Source organism: Chaetodon trifascialis, chromosome 1 (genome assembly GCF_039877785.1).
Source record: "Chaetodon trifascialis isolate fChaTrf1 chromosome 1, fChaTrf1.hap1, whole genome shotgun sequence".
NCBI classification, from domain to species: Eukaryota; Metazoa; Chordata; class Actinopteri; order Chaetodontiformes; family Chaetodontidae; genus Chaetodon; species Chaetodon trifascialis.
The window spans coordinates 7,405,969-7,424,268 of NC_092056.1; the positions used below are offsets into that span (position 1 = coordinate 7,405,969).

Consider the following 18,300-nt stretch of genomic DNA (forward strand, 5'->3'; position numbering starts at 1 on the left):
AGACTGACGTAGTTTGACCTTGGAGTTCGGCCTGTATCTCTTTGGCAGTGACCCTTGGTTCTTTTCGTAGCATCAGGGAGGGTTAGGAACTGCTGTCACAGGAACATCAAGCTGATTGGAGACAGTCTTGCGGCCTTTACCTTTGCCATGCTTGTCTATTATTTTCTCTGTGATCTCCTCAGACAGCTCTGTCCTTTGCTTTCTCTGGTCCACGTTCAGTGCAGTGCACACTGACACAAAACAGCTAGACGAGTACTTTGCTCCATTTAAACTGGCTGAAAGAGTGATTATTAGATTGCAGGCACCTGTGACTCACCACAGGTCTGTTCAAGGTGAATCACCTCCTTGAAAGCCAGTTATTTCTTGCAACTCCAAAAAGGTGTTATATTAGTAATATTGTCCAGGCCATTTTCAGATGTCGTAAAATAGGATTCAGTATTTTTTTTCAACCTTTTATTTATTTTTTAGTTCCTCTGAAAACCAAAGAATACACATGTCAATACCAAAAATTAATTTAAATTAATTTAACAATTTTGTTAATTGGAAAAAAAGCCAATGTCGCTGGTCCAGACTGTATTTAGTCATAAACCAAAGTATTGGACAAATAGAAATTTTGACTTGATGATGGCACGAGAGGAACAGTTGGATCAAAAAAAGTGCTTACAGTTCATCCTGAGGGGGACATGAATGTGTGTCCAAACTGTCAATATATTTAATTTTCAACTAAAAATGTCAGCCCCATGGCAGCACTAGAGGAAAAGTCCGGAGGTCAACAAACTCAGAGGGCTTCATCCCCTGTGGACCATGAATATCAGCACTAAGGTTCATGCCAATCGAGGCAATCGTACTCACCGACAGACTAACACTAGCATGCAAGACGTGTTTTGTAGCTTTGACCATCAAAAATCTCATCAGGTCGTCCTCGAGTCCATTTGAACGTTTGGGCCAAATTTGAAGAAATTCCCTCTTCCTGAGATATATGTGTACTTTGAACTACTTTTCACAGGTTAATGCACAAATTAATAACCGAGAACAAGGCTGACATTAATTAAAGGTTGACTAAGATTAATTATGAAATGCAAATTGTAGCTGAACTGGGGACGGCAAGGTGCTCACATGTTTGGGACATTCTACATCACGACATGCAAATGTCAAACTGTTCGTGAACAGAGCGTCATCTTTCTACATACTTGAAGCCATGTGAAGAGCTGGGGTCACGTGTTACTTCAGTGCAAACATCATCAATCTGGCTGTATGTTCTTTGAACCAAGTTGCCAGTTTATTAGGAACACCTCGCTAAATCAAATGCAGTCTAATTGACAGCAATAAATCTGCCCTTCATGAAGGTTAAAATGTTCAGTTTTTGTTGAAACGGTGTTATCAAACTCTTTTAGAGCTGCGTTGATTCAACATTAAGGTCATTTTAGAAGCTGCTTTCTATCAACGAGGGTAGACTCTTTCATCCCTCAATCAGTGAAATCTCCTCAACCCGGGACACAGGCAGGGTGTGAATGATGTGCTGTGCTGCATACACTCCAATGGCCTTGTCTGTTACTGCACTTTAGTGCATGTATGTATTTTAATGTGGGAGCTTTTATGTCCACGCCAAATCTTCTAGGAACACATAAAGTAATACTGATGTTTTAATTTGATGTTTCTGAAGCTGTCTCCCTGCAATCTTCTATTAAGATGCAATTTGTTTCCATGCATCCTCATTGTGGAATGACACCACACAGGAATAGAGTACTGTTGACATTTCCTAAATATTCTGTATAAGGCAATAAAATAACACAATAAACTACAGCTTCCAATATGTCCATTAAGTTGTATCAGCTCCTTTCTACAAACTGAACATGAAGGCAGGAGTGTCACTTAAAAATCAGCTTATCATTTGTCTTTGCAGCAAGACTTCAAAAGATCTGATAGTGGCTGCACAAAGAAAACTAGACGAAGTTTAAAATGGAGCAAGTTCAGAATCAACATGTAGACGGAAAAAAAAAAACTTGAATATGAGGAATAATGTTAAGTGAACAACAAACTTACCCAAATCATCGTGTTTAAATACTTTTTATTATCATTTGTGCATTATGGTTGGAATATGTGCCAACACAGATAATTACAGAAAAGGCCATAATCAGCCAGTAATATCACAGCACTAATACTTCTGCTGAGTCCCATCACTGACTTAATGCTTTATGGTTTTAGGCAAAAACAGGAAAAAACAGGGCAAGAGTCATGAGAGGTGATCTGTTATAAGCAGGCTGAAAAGTCAAAAAAATAATAAATATTTCCACTGATGCTGCAGATGCACATTCAAAAATCACAGTCAATGAGTACACATTGCTAAACCATAAAAGACACGTCTGAGCTTATGTCTGTCCACAAATATGAATTGTTTTTTTTTTCCTTTTTCCTTTTTGGTTTTATTTGAGTTGCAAGAATACATGAAGTTTTACCAGAATGCAAAGTATTTATAGCTTCAGTTACATTTAAGGCCAATTCAAAGTCAGGTGGACGCCTCGCAGGTGGACCGACAGCTCGGCTGAACTTGGCTCACCCAAAGTGACAGATGAATATAATTAAAGGTGAGTGAGTCATTCTGGAGAACGCGTGAATCTGTTGCTGTTGTGTGGCTCAGTTCCCATTTACAGAGTCAGGGCTTTGTATAAAAACTGGATATTTTTTCAGTGAAAACACAGAATGGGCAGACAGAACTGTGAGGGAATACTCGCTGAATTTCCAATCTTTCTCCAGAGTGACCTCACCTCACCTTTAACAGTATATGAGGTATAATACAGAGTACATATTCTATTCCTTGTGCAGCTGTTGGAAAATGCATGTGCCTCGTTTTCTGATACAAATAATGGCACTCATGACATTCGTTAACGTGGGAGGGATCATGACATGAAGGACCTCCGCTGGTGACTGCTGTCACACAGAGTGAGATGTGCTGTGATAAGAGATGTTTATTACCAATGATGAACTGTTAGATATGGAAAAGATTCCATAAAAAATTGTTCTGAGCACTACCAGTAGGGGGCGCTGTGAGAATTTTCCCTCCCACATTGAAACCTCTTGAACTGACCAATCACAATGCAACAATGATCCACAGGATTAGGATTAGCACTGTGTCCAGATTCCATCCTGCAGACTGCACCATGCAGTATGTAACTTTCATAGTAAACTACTGTACTTAGTATTCTGCTTAGTAATTTTGTATTTATAATAAATGACTCGTCTTTGATTGAACTGTGATATGAAAGTTCCTGCTGCAGCAGAAAGCAAAATATCAGTTCAAAGATTAAATGTCCATTCTTCACCCTGCTTGCGAGCTTTCACCAAAACTTTGGATTGCATCTCGTGGTCTTCCTGTTCAGGAAAAAGTCGACCTTGAGTAAAGATATTTGGTCGAATTAGATGTTTTGTTTTCAAGGTGTTGCTTATTTAGTCTTATTTAGTTTATTTATTTAGTTTTGTCAGGCCTGTGGGCCATCAGTGGGCATCAACACCTCAAAAACCAAAAATAAAATCAGGCAGATTTGCATCTTTTAGCTAACCAAACTTTGCATCCGTACATGAGCTTGGATACTCGAGTATATAGCATGGACACGGGGGACACACACAGTATTTCTTTCATTTCCTGTCCAGAGTTGAGTCAGTTCTTAAGGTTACTTTAGAAGAAAAAACGCTAAGTGAATAACCCGTGGTGGAAATAATAAGCTTGACAATCACAGTGAGGAAAAGCACAGGCTGACAGGGCTTGGTCAGTTCCCAAATTATGAATGACATGACGGAGTACACTGTCCCACAAACAGCAGTGTTTCGGATGATTTAGAGTCAAATTAAAATCTACCGTCCACGTGTCTCCTCATTGCTACAGTGGACAAAAGCACATCGAACGGTGCACTGAAGAAAGGACTCACCACACGTGAGATCAGCTGCTGCTTCACGCCTCCTCTGCTTCTGCACTGCCGCTACGTTCGTTCCCAGCGATGCTCACGCTGAATCACTTCATGTCACTGTAGGCTGCGTTTGCTGTGCCTTTGTGGAAGTAATGGAATTTAATTGCACTTGAGCACGACACATTTCAACGGCTGCACATAAAGACCTTGTCAAAGCAATTCAGTTGAGTCACTTAACCCATTACGTTCATGAGAAATCCATACAATTCACTGTCTGGATTGTCAGTGGTCTTTGGTGTTAAGTGCACTGCATTAATGCTTTCCCAGTAACACTTTCACCATTAACTTGCTGCTTATTTGCGTGAATGGTAGCAGCACACTGGCCTTCTATTAGTCATTAGAAAGCATGTCTTATTCTGCATGGCCATATTCTGCTACGACTTGGCCATTAACCTCCAAATTAGTGCTTATTGATAGCAAATAAGGACGTTGTTCTACACTAATTACAATCTTAATAACCTAGCCCCCAGTATAAAGTATTATTAAGTGCTTTAGTGTGAATAATAAAGAGCCAATATGGTACTAATATGCATGCTAGTAAGCAAATAATTAATGGTGAATGTGTACCTTAATATAAAGTGTGACTGTTTTTTCCTTTACAGCACTGCATATCAACTGATCTGTATAATTTCTGTATCATACATGACATATTTGGGTAAAGTAAGGGTTTTCTGGTGAGAAAGTGGTTAAAACAATAACTTAAAATGAACATTTATGAAGAAGAGGAAGAGCTATGGTGTCTGCTTCTCTTTCTAAGACAAATAACTGCTGAGTGAAGCTGCTTCAGCAGAGTTTCTTGCACAAATGGAAAAATAAAACCCAGTTAAAAACAGCTTAGATACGTAAAGGAACCCTGGTTCCTCCCCATAAGAATGAACAATAAATTGTTTGGTTGGTAAGCTTGATAAGCAAAAAAAGATGCATGTCAATGTTTCACTGTGTAACACTGCAGGCTCATTTAAACACTCCTACAGATGGAGACAGAGCTTTGCATCCTCACAAGACGAGGGAACAGCTGGCCAAATGTTTCAGTCCAGCTACTAAAAACAGGTACGTTTCTGGGGGAAGTTTTCCTACTCCAGTGACCACCTAAGTTTGCTGAGGTAATTACATTACACCACTGGTAAAAACAGGCACACACACGGGCAGTAACTCACAGGCAAAAACCTTAACATTCACTAGAGGGCTGTCAACAGTAAAGCACGAGACGGTTATTTGAGATACCATCCTAAGAAACAAAGCTCCACCCTGCCAGCGCCTTCAGTCTGACACTTTGAAGTGACTGGTCCTTTAAGTCGGGACCGTTTATCTCCATTCATCAGAGTGGGACGCTTTTCTGTCTACTCACGAAAAACGTGGGGACGAAGCTGCGGATGGAAGAAAGCGCAGATCTCTGTGCGCATTTTTGGATGATGCAGAGTTCAAAGGACGCGTGACACATCAACACTGTACGTGAGATTCACTCACACGCAGCATTGAACACCGGGTGATTCTGTGCCTGTAGGTTCAGTCACTTGTACAGTGCATATGGACGCACTTGACCCTGAAGCCTTTGATAAGTGCTCAAGGTCTGGGGCCAAGCCTCCTGGTCCATCATGGGTGGACAGCAGGAGGACGTCAGACGTGTCCCTGAGCCTGCTGAGCTCGTCTCTCCTCCAGACAGCGACAGACCCACATGGACACCACCTCTGCGTTACCGTCGTTAAACTGTATGATGAAGGAATGCTCCTAAAATACAAAGAGAGACGCAGAAAGGGTTAAATCACTTTTATTTAAAGAAACAACTGACATTTATGTTGGTTTGCATGGAAGAAATACACATCTTTGGAACAGAATTAAGGTTTTATTTGAAAACTTTATGACTTTATGAACAATAATGAGCCGAATTAAAAAAAAAAAAAAAAAAGTTATTCAGGGAACAAATGAATTTAAAAGTCAAAAAGTCTTTTTCATATTCAGCCTGAACTGCACTGAGAAACCAAACTAGAAATTATACTTAAGGGACAAAATTTTGCTTTTATCACCTCCCTGAAAAACTGAAAAGTCTTTGAATTCAATCTCAAATTGTGCAGGAAAAATACATTTTCTTCATAATTTTTTCAAAATATCAACAAAACCCATTAGGAAGTGAATTTCATATTCAACACGTTTGCAATGTAAATATCTGCCTGTAATCTTAATCCATACAGATGACCTTCAGAATAACTGTCATCATGGAAGAAATGAAGTGGCTGTAAAAACACACGTAATGAGCTTTCTCATAAAAACAGAAGAAAATTATATTCTAACAGCTCTTAAAAATGTTTATACCTGTTCTGCAATATCATTTTTATTATCAAACAGATTGGAGCCACAAATTTTATGACACCTTTATGTGACGTGAACGGTTTGGTTCTACTGGTATAATTATTCTAAATCGAGATTCAAGAAATAATAATAAAATACAAATAATCTAAACAGCAGCATCGTTAAACCCTCTTAAAGTTTTACGGCCGGCAGATTTGGTTTTAAATGCCAAACGTTTAAGTAATGGTTTGTCAGGTCATTTTAAAGAAATATCTTTAATGAGTGACATGAATCATCACAGGCCCTAAAATGAGCTTTGCTGTAGCGGCGGCAGCAACACAAATCATCTGTCAACCATTTTAAATAGACTGAAGAAATCTTTTTTAAGAGTTTCAACAGATAATACAGCAGGGCTGGATGACTGGATGAATATATCAGCTATCAGTGATTGGATGAGTCCACCGCCGGGTGTCTTTAAGTTTGCGGATTTTTGTCATTTTACTTGGTTTTATTTTAATGATCTGCCTCGAGTGAAATCGCTGCTCAGTGTTAAACTGTTGGTCAGTGAGCTGACCTGTTAGCACAAAGAGGACAGCGGCAGCAGAGAGGAGCATGAAGAGCCAGAATATTTTAACACTGAACTCGGTTTAGTTTGACCAAACCAGAACTGGTGACTGTTGACACAGTGGAAAAACTAACCAGGACGGTTTTGGTGAGTTTCGTTTCTGCTGAATTTGAATGAATGGTGTTTACGGTGAGTTAAAAAGGCAACTAAGCTATAAAGGTTAAAGTGCAAGAATACTTCCTTTCTTGACATTTTGGGAGTTCTTGTTTGTTTATTAGACTAAAGCTAATGAATAAATGCAGCAAACTCTCCCATTTTTCAGCCGAAACATCGCTGAACCCGACAACACAGTGTTAAAGCTGCCAGATTTTCATCAGTGGTGCCAATAAATGAGCTCTTGGAAACCGGCGAACAGATGACAAAGTCTCTGTTGATTGGTGGCTCATCAAGTGTGTTAAACGCTGGCCGGGTTCACTTGTTACTGCTGCCGGGATGAAACAGAGACGTCTCATGTGATATCTCAATGAGGACGGGCCCAATCACCGGGCTCATCTGGGAGACCGGAGCCAGAGGTCACAGAGGTCACGGGGGGGTCAGAGGTGAGAGGGGACGAGGTTGTAAATGAGACACTTCAACTGAGACTGAATTTTATTTGCGGTGTCTCGATGTCCAATTAGATAAACAACGCTACAGCCGGCCTCTTTAAATGGACTTGTCAACACTGATTTGAATGACGTCCGTCTTTAACAGCGAGAGGCTGTCGCTGTTTACAGGAGGTCAGTTCTGACCCGAGCTGAGCCGACGACGCCGCGTTAACTCACACTAAACCTTTTAATCTGCCTTTCTTCACAGCCTCAACCCACGACATTCATCCTCAAGCTGTATGGATCAGTCGACCGGCCACGATGTGGGCGCTCCCACTGAACATAAGACCCCTGGTCAGGTTAGTCCAGGGACGACTCAAATGAAGTTTATTTACACAGGATGAGCACAAGACTGTAGTTTTAGCCACAACATGTACATTTCAGACAAGTCAGAAATCCATCCAATCGTATCTGAGCCATGAAGGTGACTCATCAGACACCGAGACCCCCCCCCTCAAAATACATGTCAAATGACAACTGATCTGGCAGAATTTTGGCCCGATTCTAAAATCAGCCTGGTTGCCAAATTCAGGGCTAAAATCAGGTTTAATCTGCACTTTCTACCTGACTTTAGGACACAAAAGAGGAATTTCTGGACTTTTGTTCTGCTATTCAAGTTCTCAATGAGACTCCAGCTGATGAAGATTATCAGAGATATACTGGTATCTGTGTACATTTTGACCAATCAGGGACAAGAACCTGCAGTACTGAATTCTGAAAGATATTTTTTAAACCAGCAAATAACTGATTTTTGGCCACCAACACCTGAGAAAAGGGGCTGGCTAATTACTCCACCTGTTCACCAGCTTGATGTCAACATCCGTCTGATTTCTGCTGGGGAGGGATTACTATAAAAGCAGCTGCTTTAATTCAGACATAGCTTTGTCCACCAGAGAACAACGACAAGTTTATCATTCACTCAGTCAATCAGGACATGCTGGTCACACCTAAAAAAAAAAGCTGAGCTCCTGTCATAACATAATGTTTAGGGTTAGGTTTAGATAAAAGCGTAGGTTAGGGTTAGGGTTAGGGTAGAACCCTAGAGTAGAACAAAGCCTCAAAGTAACACTGAAGTAAACAGGCGTCTGCTGCAGTCGTGGATAAGCAACGGCCAAACATTCACAAGCACCTTTTACCTTTATTATACTGTGCTTTGTGACTTATTAGGAATGAAGCTACTCTGGTCAATATGAATACGACAGCCGATCTAACTGGTTTGACTCCGATCTGATGCAGAAAGTGGTTTCAAAGTGAGCGGCATGTTGTTGTTTTTTCTGGGGTGTCACAACGTTAAATACCCTCCAGCAACACCCAAACTGGTGCAGACAATTAGGATTAGTAACAAACTAGGACAGACTGGTAGTGACGGTCCACTTTCGTCCTCCTGGGATCCTCCTCGTCTATTTGCGGTCGCGCTGTGTTAAAGTGTAGAGTATAAACGGAATATAAAATAAAACCACATGAAGGTTGAATACATTGAATACGCTCCTAAGTTATGAAAGTCTTGTGATTTCTTTATAAAATCAATATGTTTGACTTCTCCTCTTTCTTTGCTCACTCTTGACACTTTTGACCGTGAACACTGAATCACCACATGTGTAGTTTGGTGTAGTTTTACACTTTAAAGGGAAATGGGAACACATTCCTGCGTGCTCTAATCCTGCACAAACTGTAGAGATGGTGAAGGACTGCGGGGAGCCCCATCAATCCTGTTGTCCTTCTAATGGGCAGCTGGGGTTAACGCAGTCTGAGGTTAATTACTCTCATATCAGTGTGAGCGTGTGTGTGTGTGTGTGTGTGTGTGTGTGTCGGTATGAGATGGGTGGAGTGGACGCTCCTGGGTGCCCCTATGTGCTGAATACCCATCTCATCAATCATCCTTCCTTGCCTCAGTAGAGGGGGCGATACAGAAATAAAGAAGGAAGTCCTGAGCGATGTTTTTAAAATCCAACCTTCCACCTCTGCTCCAGAAATTAACCCTGACAGGCCGGAGACAAGTGCTAGAATCTGACCAGGATGAAGGTGCGTGGCTCGTCACACCACACCCGCACAGCACACATGCAAGGATGCAACATTAACTGGGGTAAAAACACACTCTGTGCAATCTTACTTACTAAGCTGTGGCCTGAACCACAGCTTACTACCAGAAGCTGTGGTTCAGGCCTGATCTTAATCTCTTTGAATGTCCACCAAGACACAAACAAGCAACCTGACGTAGGCACCTAGGCATGAAATCATAAGAGACGGCAGGTGAAGCAAAGTCAATCTAAGTGAGGTTACAGTAAACTTAATGGATGGTGTAAAAGCTTCAGAACAGCCACTAAATGGACCTAGCGCTGAGACAGTCCTGTGTGATACTGTCCCCGTGGTCAAGAATGAACTTTAATCATTGAATCATTTAAGCCGGTATGGACGAGGGGCTGGAAAAGGTCCTTGTGGCACCCAGAAAACTGAAACTTTTCTACAATTCCACTGACAACTGGGAAAACTCTGCTTTCAATCATGTGACGCGACTGAAAGCTCCAAAGCAGTGACTAAATGGACCTTGTTACAACACTGTTTTGTCAAAGTTAACTGACTCATTCCATTGTGGTTACTTAATACTTTAAAATTAGCAACAAGTGAAACGCTCAGCAATAACGAGGTAGTGGGCACACTCAGATTTTATGGACCATACAGCACTCTAATCGTCCAGAGTGGCACAATTGGCACCATGTCACAAATATCCAGCGCTTTGAGGGACTGGACTCACTCCAGATATACTTAAATGCTCTGGAAGAGCGGGGTGCTGATCTTTACACAGCTGGTGGCAACGAGAGCATCCAAAAATCCTGGATTCACATTTGAAAGGAAAAAGAAAGCAGTTTCCTCGAGTCTTTTTGGCTGTGTGACACTTCACTCTCTCTTTAGGTCCTGACAGCAAGAACAAATTAAAATGCTCTGGGGTGAGGAGGGGGGCGGGCCTTCCACAAGGCTAGGCGGACATATTGCTAAAGCTAAAGTGAGCTTGTTGCACAAGAATAGCAAGAATTAGTAGTAACAACAGCCATTTTTGTGGTTGATGTTCATTATGATAATGTTAGGTGTTTGATACGATGAACTTTGGACGATGTGCTGCTCCCTCCAACACTCCCTCGTGGACTCGTCCAGTGTGCGTCCATGCGTTTTGGGGAGGTGGATTCGGAGGGAGGCCTGGAGGGAGGTGATGGGATTTTTTGGTTGAATGCTTTCAAAATCTAGCTTACTCCTGCTGGTTTCTCCATTACCCAGTAGTTTTTAGAGTCCTGAGGAGAAACTATGAAGTATTTCACAGGAAGAAAGTCCACATAGATAAAGAGAATTTTGTGCTTTTCTTCTGATTTGTTTATCTTTTTGCAACCCCACTGGTTTATCTTGTGATCCCACCACCCAACATTGGGAAGGTTGGGAAAAACTGCTTTCGACTGTCAGCATTATATTAGACAAAAGTTGCCTCAAGAGTCTTGCTTTGATGCAGACACACATCCTGATATTGAGGAAATTAGTAATGCATCCTCTGTCACACACACACACACACACACACACACACACACACACACACACACACACACACACACACACACACACACACACACACACACACACACACACACACTTGCATAATCGCCTCATAATTAAATTACTTGAACTTAAATTAAGTATGAAACCTGTAAGAGAAGAGATATAAATACTGATGGGAGTGAATAGCCACTCTTTCGTTGGGTCACTGGAGGTGTTGTGACTTCCTGCTGCAGCAGGCGTGGACGGAGGTGAGACGGAGGAAGGACTCATTTAAAAGTTACATTAATCACCGTCTGGCCACATCAAAATGGGATAATCACCTGAAACGGCTCTGCTCAAATAGAAATGGCCTAAACCCTGGGGAAATTCTACCTAACTCTTTAATTGTTTGAAGCCTTTGAAGGGTCTGTTTAATCTAAGATTAATTTATGCGATTTTAAATAACTCTATGTATGATTAATACGCTCAGAAGAAATTAAAAGCAGTTTGAGGCAATTATAACAAGAGACTGGTCATCACCTCATTAGAATAGTGTTGGAGGAAACGCGGTGTGTTTGTCAGTGTGTGACTGTGTGTGTGTGTGAGAGAGAGAGAAAGAGAAGGGTGAAGAGGTAGATAGAATAACTAGGTCTTTACAGATTTGCATGCTAATCACTAGCTCCCCCTGGAAACTGGCTGGCTTTGGTTGGTGTGTGTGTGTGTGTGTGTGTGTGTGAATGAACTGTGTGTGTACTTTGCTCGATCTTTGTGCATAGAGAATATAGGGAAACTTCTCTTAGTGTTACAATGCTGTTTCCCCTCTAAACTTAATGATCCAAGCATCTAAAGCTACTTTCAAATCTATCTGCTGCTTTCAAAACTGTTTGCATAGTGAGGCAGAACTTTCTCCAGATATGCACCCCATCAATGAGCCACAACACTAAGTGTTAGCCACCGAAATGGAAAAATGTAGAAAAAAAAAAAAGACAGTAAAACAAGAGAACCATCATGGGCTAGTTTAGTCCCCAACCAGGTATATAACACAGAAAAATGTCCACTACAGCGCCGGCCATGATTCACTCTCAAAGCTGGGCAGCTCCTGGCGTCTGCGTGCCATCAAACTGCAGCTTGTTGCTGAACTAACAAAGGCAACAAGAGGGATCGTGGGCAGAACAGGGTGGCAATATGTGCTTTGGGGGAGACATGGCAGTCCAGACCAACAGAGATAGTTAGCAGTGACCAGGACTGTAGCATATGTGGAACTGGTCATAATGAGCTGGGAGAGAATAGGATTAGGATTAGAATAGTTAATATTCGTCTTAAGAGCTACTTAATGACATTCTGTCAAGGAAACTTTTGGGAAATAAATCAATTTCTGCTGAAAAATTGAACATTTCATTTTTCTAAACTGCAATATTCGTTACTGTCTAATTTTTGAAAATTACCAAAAACACATCTTGTTTTGGCCAAATCAAGGATGTCCAAGTGCCAAAATGTAACATTTATTGTACAAGACCTAAGCATTGATTTATGCGTCATTTGGCTCCGTCTATCCAGCAGCCGTGCAGCAGTGCCACGCTGTAGTACCAGTATGTGTGAATGGGGTTCATGTCAACGGAGACTCGAGGGTGAAATGTGAAAACGTTTAGCAGCAAAGGTGCTGACAGAAAAGTTTGGGGAGGAGGAGACACCAGCGATTTTGGCACAAGTCTGAAGAGAGACCAGAGGGACCCCAAAGAGGTCCAAAGACACTTTCTCCTCAGACTGTAAAGATGCTTCTAAAGATTGAGACACATGATGACTAGAACTCAAGCAAGACATCACCCACATCAAGAATTACCAAAAAACTGCACACATACTTCGACTAGTGGTGTAATATAGACAGTATATGTACAAAACAGTCAGTATGATGCCTTTTTTCTGCCCAGACATTTTACAGTAAAACAGCACATCTTTAAAATGTAAATATTGCAGATCACCTCTTCTTCAACAGTATCGCATTATGTACAGACAAGAAAACCAAGACGACAAAGGAAACCTGCATCCATCCTGAAGACTTCAGGATGGGAAAAACTGGAAAAAACATGCAGCTGTATTCTGTGGATGACCAGTGAATATGAGGACAATGCGAGTCAACCTGTGGCCTCTATAATCCACTGCATGCCTCGTCTCATACATGCCTGTCTCAACAATGGGGTGTTGCTACATCAGCCAGTAAGGGACATCAGGATCGATTCACTGGCTTGCTCAGCAGTGAGGTGGAAAAATAAAACAGTCTTCATAACAGTGTGGGTGTTAAGAGTCCTTGGTTAATATGCTGACATGGTTTAGGACAGGTGTAGTGCAGATTTATTAGCCAGTTTTTTAATAACTGGCGCTTTAAGTGACCAAAGCTTAATGCTACTCAGCTTCTATCCGTGTTTTTGTGTTTGTGCGTACTTTGAAACTAGATTTGGGGACAGTCAGACACAGGAGGGGTTCCTTTGTGAAAAACCGAGGGGCTCATCTGGTGTCTCCGGGGTTGAAAGGGGGCTTCGAAATTTGTGTGTGTGTGTGTCTATGAATAGAAAAGCAGAATAGGAGGGCTGCATTGACAAGGGTGCTAAAAGGCTGTGTGAAGGCTGCTGGCTGGGGAACGAGGGACGACGAGGGAGAGGGGGAGGGAGAAATGAAATGTCCATCAAATCACAATCAAAGAAAATCAGGCTGTGGGATCATCACTTGTAGGTTTTTTTTTGCACACGTGCAAAAACAGGCATAAAGATACACAAAATAATCTTAAAGCATTTGTATTTGGTTCTACAAATCAACTAATATGAAGCTAAATAATGGATCATAAACTGTTTGTCTTTCGTGACATAAAGGTTACTAAAATAAGCCAATAAATGCTGCACACAGACCAGGCCTCGTGTTGAGGGAGAAGGGGGAGGACAAAGAATTAAAAGCAAGAAACCTCAGACAGGACAGGTCATCACCAAGTACCTGCAGCGAGCGTCCTGGGAGCAGGCCAGTGGAAAGTCTCCTCAACTGACCGACGTCATGAGCTTATGATGACAGGATAGGGTGTCCACAATGAAAGATGCATTAGTATAAGGAGGGAAAAACACACTCACTTTCCTCTCTGATGGCTCATCATGTGATTCTTTGTAAATGAAGGGACTGGGAGGAAATGGTAAGAAAGATCTCTTACTGATATAAGTGATATATTGAGCTTGATGCAGCCAGACTGAGCTCAGTCTGTCAGATATTGCGTCTGAGCTGTCCAACAAAATGACAATTATGAGTCATGCAGTAAACCATCTGGGCCCAAATCTACTAAATGTTCCCATTTAGACTTTTTGGTAAAGGAATCAATTACAAGACACTGATTTACTTGTTACACACTGTACATCACTATAAACAGGGAGAGAAGAAAAAAACTACACATAGCAAATAAACAGTGGTCCATTCAAAATGGCTCATTTAAAATGCGACTAATGACTAAATATGTGTGTATATATATACATACACACTCCTGATCAAAATTTTAAGACCAGTTGAAAAATTGCAAGAATTTACATTTTGCACTGTTGGATCTTAAGAAGGTTCTAAGTAGAGAAATGGGAGTGAGACAAAAAAAAATTGAGTAAGCAATTTATTGCAAACAAGTGTTAAAGTGAAATAGGCTGTTCATCAGCTGATCAAAAGTTTAAGACCACAGCATTTAAAAGCCCAAATCTTCACAAAAATGTGGATTCAGTGTCATTTTCTGTCAGGTATCCACACTGTCATGACCTCCACTGAAACTGACGTGATTTTAGATGCATTAATTAAAGTCAATTTTTATTTTTATTTTTTGTGGTAGTTTGAGCAAAAAGTTAAAAAATGCAAAAGTGAGTTTGGATTCCATTAATTAGCAGTATTAAGTGTTTCATCTAAAAAGTTCTTCAGTGTCAACCTGCGCCTCAGAAAACATGTTCAGACCATCCTACTGCCATCACCAGACCAGCGATTGGGCCTGTGTCTCCACAGGTTTTTGTCACTTTTGGAGAATAAAGAAGCTGAACAGAAAATTATATCGTTTATGTCAGAGAAAAGTCATTTCAGAGCAAATGTGCTTTTGCTTTGATGTTTGAATCCTCCTGTAGCACAATATATCATCATTGAATGAAGGACTTTTTCATGCTACGTCTCCTATCATTAACGATGCTCTTCGATTAGCACCATTTTGCTTCGCTCTTCCCTTTTTTCCTTTGTATTATTCCTGCTCTCGCTCTTCTGTATTCATGTTGGGAACACCGCATTAACCTGAGGAAAAGGTTTTTCTTTCACTGAGCCCCTTAGTCGGGCAAAACTGGCAAAAAAGTTCAACTGAATAGGATAAAATATTATTAGAAAGAGCAAAGCATCCAGCATAAGTAGTCGAAACATACTGTTAAAAGCTTCAGGGACAGAACCCATCAAGAGCAGGCATGCAATCAAACAGCAGCCCTTTAAAGAACGTCTAATAGGATAAAATCCCAGTGAAAATAACGTCAATAAAAGCTATACCAGTGATTAGAGAAACCACATGCTGAAACCCGATGAGCAAACTAGAGGTACTAGGTGAGATTGTATGGTCATAAAACAACATTATTTGCTCAGTGTCTACACTCTTGTGCGATTTCCCACATTACCTTCCAGGAGAAATGACTTGCAGAGATAAAAACTGAGAGCAAATGGCGACACTTTCTGTACAGCGCAGGGAGAGGAGAAAAGGGGAGCTGTGGCTCGGTGCATTAACATACAGATAGAATAGGTAAAGACTTTTAATGTACTCAGGAGGCTGGGGGTAGAGTGAGAGGTGGGGAGGAAAGAGGGAATGAGGGGAAGGAGAGAGAAAGACAATCAGCAGGCTGGTGGCACAAAGGCAGGCACCCATGACCTTATATCTCAGTTCATCGTGGGCAGAGGAGGAAACCAAAGGCCTACAGGAGGACAAAAATATAGGCAAAGGAAAGAGGAAAAGGATGGAGGAGAAAATCTGAAAAAGAACACCATGAATGTGAAGGAAGTGGGACAGAAGGAATGTGGAGGAGAGCGGGAAAAGGGAAACACTTCTCCAACACTGGTGCTTCCCAACAAACGAGAAGGAAAAACAGAGAGAAACCAAAAATGGCCACGTCAATCCTTCAAACCTTGTAGTGGAGAACAAATATTTGCTCTCATCGCCTAACATGGGCTGTATGCTCAATGTTACAGACGTGCATCATTAAAGAGAGAGCCATTCAGTTTGCTCGCTGTTTCACAGTCTAGACAATAATGCTGCCCAGACGTCGCAAGGCCGTCTACTTTGAGGCTTAAATTGAACCGACCCTCTTTGTCAGACTGCGTTACGTCTGCCAAGGAGGTTACTTTTGCCACGATTACGTAAAAACCACTGGCCGAACTTTCATGAAACCTGTCGGAAGGGTGCAGCATGGGCCAATGATACGCAAGATAGGGCAATCAGCCTTGGCTTGTCTATATATCCATCTATATATTTACATACACCGTGAGATAAATATTGGTAGCTGATTGTCAGCGTAACCCTCGTCCTTGCATTATTTTGTGTTGGAATGAAGTTTTGGTTGTGAATGAAGCTTTGTTTGTGAAGCCCAGTCATGCAGGATACAGTAAAACACAGGACCACACTGTCAAGTATTCACATTCTTCTTCATGGAAGAATGAGTACAAAAGCAGTGGAGAGCATGTGTGAAGTGGGCATTTAGTCAGACGAAGTGAAGAGAGGATTTACAAGTGATTTCTCTATCAAACTAAAAACAACCTCTTCAATGGAGCAGTTATACAGACAATCTTAGACACAGAACTATTAATGATTGGAGTCAAAGGTGTCACTCGATAAAAACATTGGAAGCTGTGTTCAAGGCAGCACGCCACAAACACAACAAGCTGAACTTCCCCAGAAGAAGTAGTGCGTGGTCTCTCCCTCAAGAGAAACACTTTCGTCTGGAGCCAAGAATTCCCAGTGAGTGTCTAGACAACGTTTCCCTTTACTCCACCCTTCTGGTGTGAGACTGAGAACATACAATCTGTTAGCAGTTCTGCATTTACACCCTCCAGCCCTCCTTCCCCACCACACAAACCTTCCCCGCTCCCCTCTCTGTGGACCTTACTGCCGTTGTCCTTGGTCCTAACAGAAACCAGAACGTGTTGCAACTCTTAAAAGGCAGTTTGAGAAAAAACTGCTGAGGCCTTGTGTGCTAATGCTAGAACAGAGAAAAGCATCCACCCTGGCATGTGGTTTGGCTTTGGTTGGAACTTAGTGAAGTCCTCAGCCTGATCTATAAAACTACCTTCATCTACTCTATCTGTGGTCCAGCAGACACCCTCCCATAGCTTTTAGACTGTGCTCTGCTTCTGTTAACACCTGCCTATCTATAGGATCCTTCAAATGGTCCTGATGCTTCTAACATTTCTAACCCTAAACCTCCACCTGAGGACACCGAATTTATCAGGGCTTCAGCTCCTCACATTGTAAGATTTAGACAGAAATACATGCATGTGCTTCATCTCCTGTTACTGCATTATATCTGGATTATCCTATCTCAAGTAAAACTTCAATAATTCAGCAAGGACATATTAACTCCACCCTGTAAAAGGCCGTGTAATGTTCCCTGATCGAGTGGCAATAATGTTGTGTGAGTTAGAAGATAGCGAATATGCATGGAAATAACCAAAAGGGAAAGGTGAGGTATAATCCACTTTTAAATGAACCTCATGATTTCCATTCATTGAAAGAAAAAAGTGACGGTCACTCCACGTCTCTAGTTTGCAGAGGAGACATGAGGTCACTTTGGTGACGGCAAAACTTTTAGGATTTTGAGAATTAATTATGTTCTGTACAGGAAGATGTTAAAATACCTGGTGTTGGGCATGCTTTCATACCGCACAAAGACAAGCAGAAACACACACACACACACACACACACACACACACACACACACACACACACACACACACACACACACACACACACAGTCCTTTTGTCCCTTGCTCAACTTTTCATTAGGCTACAAAACTTCATTTTTTGTAAACTAGAATTATATGACTCTTGTACGACAAATAGGGCTGATTTATTCAGGCTGGCTCCAATGCAGTGAATTGAATGAATTATCGCTCAAGTAGGTCTCAATCCTACCTCAAGGTTTCTCGCTGACCTCTCTCTGACATCTTTCATTGGCAGCAAAAAGTTCATTACAGTTCTTTCCAGACAGCAATGCCAACATCGAGGGTCCTTGACCCAAAACACCTCAATCATTGCGAAAAATACAATTGTATACTCCAAACACTTCCAAGATAATAA

The 18,300-nt window shown here is 41.4% G+C and overlaps 1 protein-coding gene across 1 annotated transcript in view; it reads right to left on the bottom strand.

Moving 5' to 3' along the window:
* Positions 1 to 2,429: 2,429 nt before the first annotated feature.
* The window catches only part of map2k5 (mitogen-activated protein kinase kinase 5), a 55,630-nt gene continuing 39,759 nt past the window's right edge, over positions 2,430 to 18,300 (bottom strand). Inside the window, exon 22 of the mRNA XM_070967265.1 lies at positions 2,430 to 5,690. Coding sequence (XP_070823366.1) covers positions 5,580 to 5,690 — 111 coding nt within the window. The 3' untranslated portion in view covers positions 2,430 to 5,579. The remainder of the gene's footprint in view (positions 5,691 to 18,300) is intronic.